The 14732-nt window shown below is 40.1% G+C and overlaps 1 protein-coding gene across 1 annotated transcript in view; it reads right to left on the bottom strand.

Moving 5' to 3' along the window:
* The window catches only part of GYS2 (glycogen synthase 2), a 57404-nt gene that overhangs the window by 12461 nt on the left and 30211 nt on the right, over positions 1–14732 (bottom strand). The window contains exons 8-11 of the mRNA XM_052640734.1: positions 13811–13917; positions 12574–12633; positions 10191–10269; positions 8898–9011 (exon numbers count right to left, since the gene is read on the bottom strand). Of these exons, the coding sequence (XP_052496694.1) occupies positions 8898–9011; positions 10191–10269; positions 12574–12633; positions 13811–13917 (360 nt within the window). The remainder of the gene's footprint in view (positions 1–8897; positions 9012–10190; positions 10270–12573; positions 12634–13810; positions 13918–14732) is intronic.

Raw genomic sequence — 14732 nt, 5'->3', positions numbered from 1 at the left:
CATAAGAGTTACAAATTGGCAAAGAAAATGAATAAAGTATTTTCTTCCACAAAACATAATTTTAATTCCTATTACATGCAAAGTACTGCACTAGGAAAAGAGGCCCAAAGAGACAGACTCTTGACTGTGTCTATGTCTACAAGCCCGAATCCCACTGTACTCAGTTGGCAAATAGCAGCAAAGAGGGATTTGAAAGGCATTGTGCCTGTTTTGGCATTTCCAAACAGGAAAATTTGTTCTCTTCAAAGCCCATTTTGAAACATGAAAACATCATGGCTCATGCGTTTTGTTCCCAGCCAAAGGGAATAACAGCACAACTAAAATAAGAACACAGCTGTTCTACATCCTAAGACAGCCAATGGCAGAAGCCCAGGGCAGAGGAAGGGATGTTAGAGGTCAGCCCAAGGTCACAGGGAGGATTAAATGAGATCCTGTGTGCAAAGCCCCCCAGCAGAGCAGCTGGTTCACAGCAAGACCTGGATCAGTCAACATACAACAAAAACTTGTCAGGCGGTATTTATTCTGGGAAGGAAGCAAGGTCCCCGGAAATTAGTTTGCTTTCACAGTGGGCAGCACAGGGTCCAGATCTGAAATCTGCGGTCCAGACTTTTCTCACTATGCCTCAAAACTGAGGCAGGATCAATGATAAATTCAGATTCAAAATTATCTGCAATGCTTCCTGAATCAAACGGTCACATTAATATAAAAAAAACTTGCCAATTCAGTTGGAGAGTGAAGAATCACTCTATAGCTGTCTATAAACATGCAGGTAATCCAATAGATACTTACACTGTCAAACTTTTAAAGAGCACTATTAATAAAATAAAATACCTAATTCTGAATTGACCGAAGTTTATCTCAGTGCTTTGAATGTATATTGTTAGAGCTATTCTTTGGAAAACAAACTTACAGTTAGCAGGAGCTCAGGCGGGGGGGGATAAATTTAGAGATGCAGATTGGCACATACACGCTACTATATAAAAATGGGCTTCCCTGATAGCTCAAATGGCAAGCAATCTGTCTGCAATGCAGGAGACCCAGGTTCGATCCCGGGGTCAGGAAGATCCCCTGGAAAAGAGAATGGCAACCTACTCCAGTATTCTTGCCGGGAAAATCCCATGGACAGAAGAGCCTCGAGGGCTACAGTCCACGGGATGGCAAGGAGTTGGACACAACTGAGCAACTGACACTTCCACTTTCATGTATAAAATAGATAACAAGTAAGTATCTATTCTATAGCACAGGGACTCTACTCAATATTTTGTAATGACCTATATGGGGAAAGAAGTTTTTAAAAAGGAGCTGATATATGTGTATGTATAACTGATTCAGTTTGCTGTACAGCAGAAATAAACACAACACTGTAAATCAACTATACTGCAACAAAAATTTTAAACAGGTAAAGAGAGGCTATTCTTTTATTTCTTCTCTGTATGTTTGTCTTATATTAAACAGTGAATATCTGAAAATATTCATGAGCTTAACTGCATAAACACGATTTCTTTGAGAAGCCTGCTAAACAGGGTACGTATGATTTATTTAGGGCTTCCTGGTGGCTTAACAGTAGAATCTGCCTGCCAATAGAGGAGACATGGGTTCGTTCCCTGGGTTGGGAAGATTCCTTGCAGAAGGAAATGGCAACCGCTTCACTATTCTTGCCTGGGAAATCCCATGGACAGAGGAGATTAGGGGGCTCTAGTTCATGGGGTGGCAAAGAGTCAGACACGACTGAGGGACTAAACAGCAACCTCTTCTTTCCATTTTGCTCTCTCTTCCTTGTGTCTGGCTGCACCTCTCTGCCTGCTCTTGCTTTCCACTTCTTTATCCTTCACAGGCATTTCTGTCAATAAGTTTTCATAACTACTTCTGTCTCGGTATCTGATTTTCAGAGGACAAAAACTGAGAAAACAGATAAGACGTGATCACCAGCTCAAAAAAACCACAGTCTCTGGAGAAATGGACACATTAAATTAAAATATATAGAATTCAGTGTGATAACTCCTATAATTGCAGAAGATACAGACAAGGAAACAATTGTTCTGTCTGGAGTAGGTAAATGTATATTAAGGAAAAGCGTAAGAAAGAGATGACTTTGAGGTTAGATTCCAAAAGAATTGTTCAAATAACAGAAATAAGATTATTTCAGAGGGAAAAAATATCAGCAATTACATAGAGATATGAAAGTGTTTCACATGTTTAGGAAATAAGTTACTTGTCCATTCCTAGGAATTGCTTCACTGTTATCATACTTTTTTAAAAACACCAGTCTGTATTTATTGTACATAATAAGCATCAAGCACAGATAGATCATCAGAGGAAGAGTCAAAATTTTAGATATGGATGTGACATGAAATCAAATCACACTGGCCTCCAAAATCAAGTCCCCTGGGGATTCTCATTCCCTTTGCCGGATCCCCAGGTTGGGAATTCTGTTGTGGGTCCTAGAAATTTCTTAACAGTGAGAGCATTTCTTTGGTATAATTGTTCTGTAGTTTGTGGGTCATCTGCTCTATGGCTCTATGGTGAGGCTAATGGCGACCTCCTCTAAGAGGGCTTATGCCACACGCTGTGTGACCCAGGTCTGCTGCACCCAGAGCCCCTGCCTCTGTGGCAGGCCACTGCTGACTCATACCTCTGCAGGAGACACTCAAACACTCAAAGGCAGGTCTGGCTCAGTCTCTATGGGGTCTCTGGGTCCCAGTGTGCAGAAGATTTTGTTTGAGCCCTCCAAGAGTCTCTGGCGGGTATGGGGTTTGATTCTAAATGCAATTTCACCCCTCGTACCATTTTGCTGGGGCTTCTCCTTTGCCTTTGGATGTGGAGTATATTTTTTTGGTGAGATCCAACATTATTCTGTCGATGGTTGTTCAGCAGCAAGTTGCAATTTTGGAGTTCTTGCAGGAGGAGATGAGCTCATGTCTTTCTACTCCACCATCTTGCTTCCCCCCAGAAAAATATCCCCAGGGAATTTGATTTTGGAGGCCAGTGGGATTTGATTACAGCACTTACACAGGACCAGGGAAACAGATTCTTGGAGGGCACAAACAAAACCATGTGCATATCAGCAGCCAGGAGAAAGGAACAGTGCCTCCACAAGAGACTGAGCCAGACTTGCCTGTGAGTGTCCAGGAGTCTCTGGTGGAGATGTGGGTCGACAGCGGCCCGTTGCAGGGTCGGGGCACTGAATACAACAGTGCGTGCACAAATCCTTTTGAAGGAGGTTGCCATTATCTTCATTACCCCTACCATAGTTTGGCCTCAGTCAAACAACAGGGAAGGAACACAGCCCCACCCATCAAAAGAAAATTAGAATAAAGATTTACCAAGCATGGCCCCATCCATCAGAACAAGACCCAGATTCCCCCACAGTCAGTCTCTCCCATCAGAAAGCTCCCATAAACCTCTTATCTTTATCCATCAGAGGGCAGACAGAATGAAAACCATAATCACAAAAAATTAACCAAACTGATCACATGGACCACAGCCTGTCTAACTCAATGAAACTATGAGCCATGCCATGTAGGGCCACCCAAGACAGACAGGTCATAGGGGAGAGTTCTGACAAAACGTGGTCCACTGGAGAAGGGAATGGCAAACCACTTCAGTATTCTTGCCTGAGAACCTCATGAACACTATGAAAAAGCAAAAAGATAGGACACTGAAAGATGAACTCACCAGGTCTGTAGGTGCCAAATATGCTACTGGAGAAGAGTGGAGAAATAACTCCAGAAAAAAGGAAGAGACAGAGCCAAAGCGAGAACACCCAGTTGTGAATGTGACTGGTGATGGAAGCAAAGTCCAATGCTGTAAAGAAGAATATTGCATAGGAACCTGAATGTTAGGTCCATGAATCAAGGTAAATTGGAAGCGGTCAAATAGGAGATGGCAAGAGTGACAACTGACATTCTAGGAATCAGTGAACTAAAATGGACCGGAATGGGTGAATTTAAATCAGATGACCATTATATCTACTCCTGTGGGCAAGAATCCCTTAGAAGCAATAGAGCAGACCTCTTAGTCAACAAAAGAGTCCTAAATGCAGAACTTGGATGCAATCTCAAAAATGACAGAACTATCTCTGTTCGTTTCCAAGGCAAACCATTCAATATTACAGTAATCCAAGTCTATGCCCCGACCAGTAACGCAGAAGAAGTTGAAGTTGAACAGTTCTGTGAAGACCTACAAGATCTTGCAGAACTAACACCAAAAAAAGATGTCCCCATCATCATAGTGGACTGGAATACAAAAGTAAGAAGTCAAGAAATACCTGGAGTAACAGGCGATTTTGGCCTTGGAGTACAAAATGAAGCAGGGCAAAGGTGAACAGAGTTTTGCCAAGAGAACACATTGGTCATAGCAAACACCCTCTTCCAACAACACAAGAGACAACTCTACACATGGACATCACCAGATGGTCAACAGTGAAGTCAGATTGATTATATTCGTTGAAGCTGAAGATGCAGAAGCTCTATCCTGTCAGCAAAATCAAGGCCAGGAGCTGACTGTGGCTCAGATCATGAACTCTTTATTGCCAAATTCAAACTTAAACTGAAGAAAGTGGGGAAAACCACTAGACCATTCAGATATGACCTAAATCATATCCCTTATGATTATACAGTGGAAGTGACAAATAGATTAAAGGGATTAGATTTGATGGACAGAGTGCCTGATGAACTATGGACAGAGGTTTGTGACATTGTACATAAGGCACTGATCAAGACCATCTCCAAGAAAAAGAAATGCAAAAAGGCAAAATGGTTGTCTGAGGAGACCTTACAAATTGCTGAAAAAAGAAGAGAAGCTAAAGGCAAAGGAGAAAAGGAAAGATATACCCATCTGAATGCAGAGTTCCAAAGAATAGCAAGGAGAGATAAGAAAGCCTTCTTCAGTGATCAATGCAAAAAAATAGAGGAAAACAATAGAATGGGGAAGACTAGAGAGCTCTTCAAGAAAATTAGAGATACCAAGGGAATATTTCATGCAAAGATGGGCACAATAAAGGACAAGAATGATATGGACCTAACAGAAACAGGAGATATTAAGAAGAGGTGGCAAGAATGCAGAGAACTATACAAAAAAGATCTTTATGACCCAGATAACCACGTTGGTGTGATCACTCACCTAGAGCCAGACATCCTGGAGTGTGAAGTCATGCGGACCTTAGGGAGCATCACTACAAGCAAAGCTAGTGGAGGTGATGGAATTCCAGTTGAGCTATTTCAAATCCTAAAAGATGATGCTGTGAAAGTGCTGCACTCAATATGCCAGCAAATTTGGAAAACTCAGCAGTGGCCACAGAACTGGAAAAGGTCAGTTTTCATTACAATCCCAAAGAAAGGTAATGCCAAAGAATATTCAAACTACCCCACAATTGCACTCATCTCATACATTAGTATAGTAATGCTCAAAATTCTCCAAGCCAGGCTTCAATAATATGTGAGGCGTGAACTTTCAGATGTTCAAGCTGGTTTTAGAAAAGGCAGAGGAACCAGAGATCAAAAGGTAGAGAGCTCCAGAAAAACATCAACTTCTGCTTTACTGACTATGCCAAAGCCTTTGACTGTGTGGATCACATCAAACTGTGGAAAATTCTTAGAGCTGGGAATACCACACCACCTTACCTGCCTCCTGAGAAATCTGCATGCAGGTCAAGAAGCAACAGTTAGAACTGAACATAGAACAACAGACTGGTTCCAAATTGCGAAGGGAGTATGTCAAGGCTGTGTATTGTCACCCTGCTTATTTAACTTATATGCAGAGTATATCATGAGAAACGCTGGGCTGGATGAAGCACAAGCTGGAATCAAGACTGCCGGGATAAATAGCAATAACTTCAGATATGCAGATGACACCACCCTTATGACAGAAAGTGAAGAGGAACTAAAAAGCCTCTTGATGAAAGTGAAAGAGGAGAGTGGAAAAAGTTGGCTTAAAACTCAGCATTCAAAAAACTAAGATCATGGCATCCTGTCCCATCACTCCATAGCAAATAGATGGAGAAACAATGGAAACAGTGACAGAGTTTATTTTGGAGGGATCCAAAATCACTGCAGATGGTGACAGCAGCCATAAAGTTAAAAGACACTTGTTTCTTTGAAAAAAAGCTATGACCAACCTAGACAGCGTATTAAAAAGTAAACACGTTACTTTGCCAGCAAAGGCCCATCTAATCTAAGCTATGTTTTTCCAGCAGCTGTTTATGGGTATGAGAGTTGGATGATAAGGAAAACTGAGTATTGAAGAACTGATGCTTTTGAACTGTGGTGCTGGAGAAGACTCATGGACTGCAAGGAGATCCAACCAGTCAATCCTAAAGGAAATCAGTCCTGAATATTCACTGGAGGGATTGATGCTGAAGCTGAAACTCCAATACTTTGGTCACCTGATGCAAAGAACTGACTCATTGGAAAAGACCCTGGTGCTGGGAAAGACTGAAGGCAGGAAGAGAAGGGGATGACGGAGGATGAGATGTTTGGATGGCATCACCGACTCAATGGACATGAGTTTGAGCAAACTCCAGGAGATGGTGATGGACAGGGAAGCCTGGTGTGCTGCAGACTATGGGGTCACAAAGAGTTGGACATTACTGAGTGACTGAACTGAACCTTGACATGAAAGGTTCTGAGAAAAACAGAAATCAAAGGGGAAATAACATGCTTTCTCGCTCCCACTATTTTCTTTCCAAGATACAAAAAACTGAGAAGGAGCAGTCTGGAGTAAACTACGTGAGAATGATGACAAGTGTGTGTTGACGTACTCTGTGGACAGAATCCTGCTGAAAAAATGTAAAGAGTGGTGCAGTCTTGGCAGCAATAGTCCTACATTTCCAAGGGAAAATGTGCAGCCTGGCTCTTATATGTGTGCTATGTGTTGAATATTTGGAAATTCACAAACACAAAAGAAAAACTAAAAATCACCCATAATTCTATAGCACAGGGCAATATACACATATATGTGGGTCTATGTGTAGATTGTTTGAAATGAAAGGGTTAACACAATATGGAACATTTTATAAACAGCATGGATCATCTAATGCAGTACTATGAGCTCTTTCTACTATTATTACAATTTCTCCTGCCTTGATTTCTTATATATTTTCCTCTTTCTTTCCCTAATCTTTCATCTTTTAATCCTCTCTTGAGGTTTCCTTGGGTCAATATTTACTTCATTCATTCCACCTAGTCTTCCAATATGCCAAGGTTATCATTCCTTGGCCTTCACTACTGCCCACATGCCAATAGCTCCCCTCGCAACTGTCCTTATAAACCCCAGGCCTATGTTTTCTAAGTACCTCTTAAGCATCTTAACTTGAATATCCCATATGTAACTCAATCTATGAAAAATTGAACTTCATTTGAGATATGACCCTCAAACCAACTTCTTTTATTTTATTTTTTTTTAATATTTATTTGCCTGTACTGGGTCTTTAGTTCCAGCATGTGAACTCTTAGTTGTGGCACGTGGGATCTAGTTCCCTGACCAGGGAATGAACCTGGGCCCCCTGCATTGGGAATGCAGTTTCTGAGCCACTGGACCACTAGGGAAGTCCCCAAACCAACTTCTTTTAAAGCTTTTCCTTAGGTTCTAGAAAGTGTGGGTTACATACTGAAGCCTTGCCTTCTGCCTCTTTCTCACTCTGTGTCCACTGGTGACTTAAATATGGTCTTTTTCTTCAGGCAACCATTTCTTCCATTGTTCCATCCTCTCCAGAACTTCTGAGAAGGCCTTTGGTAGTGGCCCTCGGTATCTCTCACCTGGACTGTTGCAGTAGGTCCTTAACTTGTCTCCGTGACATCCACTGATGCCTATGTCAATGATTGAGTGCAGGATGAGAAATACATTTACGAATAGATTGTGTTTTCCCAAGAGACTTTACAGAGAAGAGTAGAAAAACATTTAAAAACATCAAGAGGGGGTAGAGTTAAGGCAAATCTTGTTTTTTCATGTGGAAAAATTTCAGAAGTATTTGTAAACAGCAAGGGAAAGAGCTAGTAAGCCTACAATATAGAAAAGGATAAACAGGGTGCATTTCCTAAGAATGTGGGAGGAAATAAGGTCCCAGAAAAACTCTTACAATCTGAAGGAAAAAAAAAGTAAGAATGAGTCAAAATCTAGATGTGAGGCCAGTATGAAGGGACTGTGAAGGAATTTAGAATTCATATCATCTGCTAAAGGCAAAAGAAAGGGACACTGGGACCTTCCTTTCAAAAAGATTGGTAAATTCTTGTGACAACTTGATCTTGAGTGCTGGTGGATGGAAGTGAGTAGGAATAAGCTATGATCTGTTAACACATTTACCCTTGTCTCCCACACCTAACCCCATGCCTAGAACATAACACACCCTCAGTAAACGTCATGGAGATTAAGCTCCATTGCAGCAGAAACCAGGTCTTATTTATTCAACACTGTGCTTCATCACTGGAGAAACTCAAAGAGTCAAAAGAACAAATTAGTCTGTAGGAAATTATATAAAACCATCATTAGCCACATTCTCTGAAACTTGAATCTTCTCATACTATGCCCTTAAATTGAACTTTATGAGGAAGAAATAAAGACAATTTATGCTATCTCCGAGATTCATTCATTAAACAGTTTTTAGACCATATGTGTTTCATTAAACATAAGGCCATTTCCTGATGCTTGCTGACAGTATTTTACAATGAAAATGAAAGCTGCATTACAACTCAAAGCCATAAATAGTCTTCAATTATTTTTAAGAATGATACCAACATAGTCACTTTTTAATTGCTCAAGACAGGAAACAGTATTAGTTTTCCTTTAGAAGTATCATTTACAGTATTTCCGGTAGATGTTAAAACAAACAAGGGATGCTTCTAATAAATTCTCAAAAACCTGTCCTCTATGATTTTGAAATGTCCCGCGTAGACGAGTTGTACCTTGACTCTGTCTGTGCGGCTATTGAAGAGCCCAATACGTCTAATGGTGCTGAGGATGGGATCGGTGGAATCATCAATCATGTTGTGAGTGGTCACTGGGGGCAAAGACTGCCGCTGAAGGAGCAGAGGGAAGAAAATGTCAGTGCAGGAAAAGAATTACTAAGTGTGACTAATTTCAACAATAGGTCATCGGCAATATGTCATCCAATCTTTATGCCTTTATGGTCTGAGATGCCACTTAAGTGGATGAGGGGTTGTCTGTGTATTTCATAGGAAGACAACAGGTTAAAGAACTTCCTTCCATACTCTGAACACCCGATGCTTTTGTTCACCAGCAGCCACTCTATGGAAAGCCTAGAATTCTTGAAGCCTCCTGAGACTTAACAGTAAGTCCCCAACATACAAACCTTCAAGTTGGGAATTTTCAAAAAGATGCAAAAGCACATTCCGTCAGCATCAGATGTGTGTGGAATTGCAGCTTGCCCTCCATCTCCTATTGCTGGTGGTCCTTCAGCTCCACCATCTCCTGCATCTTCTACCTCCTCCAGTCACTAACTCTTCTTGCCTGTTCATTTGATGCCAGCCCCCAAAGGCCAGCTGTTGTTGGACTGCCCTACTGTACTTTTCAAGGTACTGTATTGTGAGATTCAAAATGTTTATTTTTTGTGTTTGTTTTTATGTGTTATTTGTGTGAGAAGTACTATAAACCTATTACAGTACTGTACTATATAGCCAATTATATTAGCTGGGTACCTAGACTAACTTCATCTCAGAACATCAGCTCATTCATATGTAGGGGACTAACTGTATTTGGAATAAGAATGGAACTCCAGGTGAGCTACTCTGCTGGTTCCCACCAGGGGGCTGTTCTTCAGTGCCTCCCTGTGCATTGCTGTACATGGCTAACACAATTACCTTTTTAACAATTCCACTCGACTGAGAAACATTCACCTTTTCTCTAGATTGCCTCCAAAGTCTATGCTTTTTTGAAAACTTTAGGCACTTCTTTTTTGTCATTGCAATATACATAGTTTTTCAATTGGCATATTGGTTCCAAATGAATTTTTAAAGTAGATATGAAGACGAGTTCCTTGAGATTTGTTTATAGGAGCCTTGAAAAACCACTGGTGAAAAAGAACCCACAAAGGTGTCCTTTAGGTAAATACCTAAGGATGACTTTTCTAGCTTTCAGGTTTAAAAATTTCCCAAATTAGCCCATTTCAAAAATTAAGATATTGATCTACATAGACTTTAACAATTATGGGAAGTAATGGGCATTTTTTCCTTTATTACCTGAGTTGAAAAGATAGCTCTTTTCATAATTGTCCGATCATCTCGATCCAAAATATTGTTCATGTCAGGAATTTCTCCTCTGTGGGGAAAATAGTTTTAAAAATCAAAATAAAACAGCTAGCACTAACCAACTACTTCCTATGCATCAACACCATTTCAAGCAATTTAAAAATAAATGTAAAGCATACATAGTTTCCTGATGAAGCTCACAGACAAATTCCAAAGGGCAAAGAAGTTTGATAAAAGAATACCTTTGCTAGCACAAAAGAAAATTGAAATTAACTTTTAAAACATAACTCTTGATGACCAGGAGGATACTTTCATAATATTTTGTGTACTTTAACAATTATAGGAAGTGAGTACTATGTTCTACAGTGGCCATAACTTTTCCATCTGTAAGTTGATATTTTAAAAAATTGTATATTTATTTTTGGCTGTGCTGGGTCTTTGTTGCTGTGCGGGTTTTTCTCTTCATTTCAACGAGTGGCGGCTACTCTAATAGCAGTTCATGGGCTTCTCATTGTGGTGAGCTTCTCAATGTATACTAAGTATACATTAGGTAATGTATATTATTTAAGTAAATGTTACTTCACATTAACTACTATGTTCATTAATAAATATATGTTAATATGTCAATATATATTTTGACTTGAAATCTTCCACAGCTTCAAACTGACATATTAACTCTCAATGAGAATTCCATTGAAGGAGACCCTATCTGCGGGCTTCCTTGATGCCTTAGCAGGTAAAGAAACTGTCTGCAATGCAGGAAACTTGGGATTGATTCCTGGATTGAGAAGGGAAAATGGCACCCTCCTCCAGTATTCTTGCCTGAAAAATCCCGTTTTCAGGACAGAGGAGCCTGGTGGGCTACAGGCCAAAGTGTCGCAAAGAGTCAGACATGACTGAGTGACTGAGTTCACACACAGATAACTTACCCACGTATTTAACTATGTTCTCATTTGTACAACTGTCCACAAATATTTGTCAGATGAGGGATTAAACAAAGCCTGCTCATATGATGCAACATATCTTCAGTTCAGTTCAGTCGTTCAGTCGTGTCCGACTCTGCAACCCCATGGACTGCAGCATGCCAGGTCTCCCTGTCTATCACCAACTCCCAGAGCCTACTCAAACTCATGTCCATTGCATCAGTGATGTCATGCAACCATCTCATCCTCTGTCGTCCCCTTCTCCACCTGCCCTCAATCTTACCCAGCATCAGAGTCTTTTCAAATGAGTCGGCTCTTCGCATCAGGTGGCCAAAGTATTGGAGTTTCAGCTTTAGCATCAGTCCTTCCAATGAACACCCAGGACTGATCTCCTTTAGGATGGGCTAGTTGGATCTCCTTGCAGTCCAAGGGACTCTCAAGAGTCTTCTCCAGCACCACAGTTCAAAAACATCAATTCTTCTGCACTCAGCTTTCTTTATAGTCCAACTCTCACATCCATACACGACTACTGGAAAAGCCATAGCCTTGACTAGTCGAACCTTTGTTGGCGAAGTAATGTCTCTGCTTTTTAATATGCTGTCTAGGTTGGTCATAACTTTTCTTCCAAGGAGCAAGCATCTTTTAATGTCATGGCTGCAGTCACCATCTGCAGTGATTTTGGAGCCCCCAAAAATAAAGTCTGACACTGTTTCCACTGTTTCCCCATCTATTTGCCATGAAGTGATGGGACTGGATGCCATGATCCTAGTTTTCTGAATGTGGAGTTTTAAGCCAACTTTTTCACTCTCCTCTTTCAGTTTCATCAAGAGGCTCTTGGCTCTTCTTTGCTCTCTGCCATAAGTCTGGTGTCATCTGCATATCTGAGGTTATTGATATTTCTCCTGGCAATCTTGATTTCAGCTTGTGCTTCATCCAGCCTGGCATTTTGCATGATGTACTCTGCATATAGGTTAAATAAGCAGCATGACGATATACAGCCTTATCATACTTCTTTCCCTATTTGGAACCAGTCTGTTGTTCCACGTCCAGTTTTAAATGTTGCTTCCTGACCTGCATACAGATGTCTCAGGAGGCAGGTAAGGTGATCTGCTCTTCCCATCTCTAAGAATTTTTCACAATTTGTCGTGATCCACACAGTCAAAGGCTTTGGCGTAGTCAATAAAGCAAAAGGAGATGTTTTTCTGAAACTCTCTCGCTTTTTCTATGATCCAACGGATGTTGGCAATTTGATCTCTGGTTCATGTGCCTTTTCTAAAACCAGCTTAAACATCTGGAAGTTCACAGTTCAGGTACTGTTGAAGCCTGGCTTGAAGAATCTTCAAAGGCTATTAATTCTTTTATATTTGGAACAAAATAAGTATAGTGTCTAAATATTTGTCTCAATAGTAAAGCCCTGAATGTTTGAGCGGTGTAGTGTTCCAAGCTCCTACCTTAATAATGCATCATACAGTTTCTTTCCAAACTTTTCCTTCACAGAATGTGCAGTGTCCCTGTATGAACAGAAAGATACACAACTCAAACAATGTCACCCTTTTAAGTCTTTCTTTGCCATGATGGTGTTCTGTCAATGCATTCTTTGAAACTGCAGGTCTCTTTTATATAACCTCTCTTATTCTTTCCTTATTTGCCAGTTTAGCCTGAGTTAACACCTCTAGAGCTGAGGTAACTGAACACCCTGACCAGTGTGGGGAGTGTAACTTTCTTTGGCTTGATGATAATCAGGAGAAGGTTGGGGGAAGGGAAAGGAAGTGTATGTAGGTACCCGTATAATATGAGGAATTTGTTTATGAGAAATGGAATATTTCCTGCCATATCAGTAAACAAGGATGTCACAGTCATCAGCAATTTGCAGTCCCCAGTGTGAGATGGTGAGCCCTAAGGAAACTCAGGAAGGAGAAGAATACCTGCCATCTAGCAGCTATCAGACTGCAGTCACTACCTACTGTGAGTCCCAAGGGAGCTCAGAATGTGAAAAACACTGGATACTAGCCTCAAATAGGTGAGGTTTCTATCAAAGGAACGTTTTCAGTGAGTCCAGACTCCTGCATCTTCCCATACAAAGAAAAGCACTAAGTTCCTTAACTGGAGATATCTGATTTTCTTTTATTAGCAATAATCTTTTGATGTTCAGACTACCTGCCCTTTGTTGCAAAACTGCTATATAATCTGGCTCCTCTCCTGGCCTCCTCAGAGCAGTTCTCTCAGGGTTACTTGAGATGCTGTCTCACGGGCTCAAAGTTTTAAATATTCCCAGCAAATAAAACATAACTCTCAATTTTTAGGTTGCAACTATTTTTTAAGTCAACATTGATCATTGTTGAGTCTGGCCTACGGGGGAGAGGGGAAGCACGATAACTAATTTCATTATTTTGGCCTATGTTTTAACATTTCCATAATAAATTTTTTAAAAATCTGACCCATCTTTAAAGATTTCTACAAAGGCCTGATCCTTCCACAGTAGCTCGTTCCAACATTTTTATACGAACACAGTTTTATAGACATGACAAAATTTAACAAAGGAGCCCAATGAGAAGAGAACTGAGTAGTATGTAAGCTATTATAATCTTAAGGGGAAAAAATAGTTCAAGGAAATAGATCATAAATCATGCACTTAGAAAAATCCCTTTACACCTATTGCTTGAGAATATTTACAAGATGTGAGGTTACCATAGCTGTTTGCGCACTGCCTGGCCTTTCAGGGTTTCCACATTGAAATTATTTGTCTTGGCAGGCATAATGAAAAACACCACCACGGTGACGTCACTTTTATGCATCTAATGAGGGGTTAGAAAACACAACAGAGTCAACTATCAAAGATAAAATAAACCATGTGACAGCTGGACCTTAAACTGTGACAAATAGTGCTTTGAAACATCTTGAGAGAATAAGAATACTTATTTATGACTGACAAAGAAATTATACATCACTGTCTTAAAGCTTCTTCAGAAAATTTAAATATGATGTTCAACTAAGATCTGACAATTAACAATTAAAAATCCACACAGAATAATTTCATCACATCCATCATCTAAAACATATAGCAATTGCTACTGATATCACTGTGGTTTTCTGTAGTTAAGAAATAACATAAAAGATAACACAAATGTTAAAATTCCAGATTGGAAAGTTAATGAGGATTTCGTTTTGGTTTACTCTACGTCTTATAGCTAATTTACATGGATTTGCACAAGCAGGTTATTACCATTTTTCCATTAAATGTCTTGATTCTCATGATGTTGCATTTTGTTATTTTCAACCATAAAGGAACCAGAATGGGTACTCAGAACTTTTGATGTAGCAGTTACTGTGTTGGGTGCTTTAAACACATAAGTTAACCCAAGCCTAACTCTCACTCTCGTCATTTATTTCAAAAGAGAGGCACAAGAGTTTTGATTCTTCTTCTGAGCTCCTATCACAGGTTACTGGCAAACCTGGGAGTCAAACTAATGTTTTGTTTTGTTTTTTTTAACTGGTGTTTTTTGACTCTACAATCTGTTTACTTTTCCTATTCCAAAATATTATTGACCTGAAGTTTCTCAGAAAGAAATGACATGCCAAAGAGCTGTGGGAATGAAAGCGTAAACTTACT

Source organism: Budorcas taxicolor, chromosome 5, assembly GCF_023091745.1.
Source record: "Budorcas taxicolor isolate Tak-1 chromosome 5, Takin1.1, whole genome shotgun sequence".
Classification (NCBI taxonomy): domain Eukaryota; kingdom Metazoa; phylum Chordata; class Mammalia; order Artiodactyla; family Bovidae; genus Budorcas; species Budorcas taxicolor.
The sequence above is the reverse complement of the archived record's forward strand: the minus strand, read 5'-3'. Positions and strand labels throughout refer to the sequence as shown.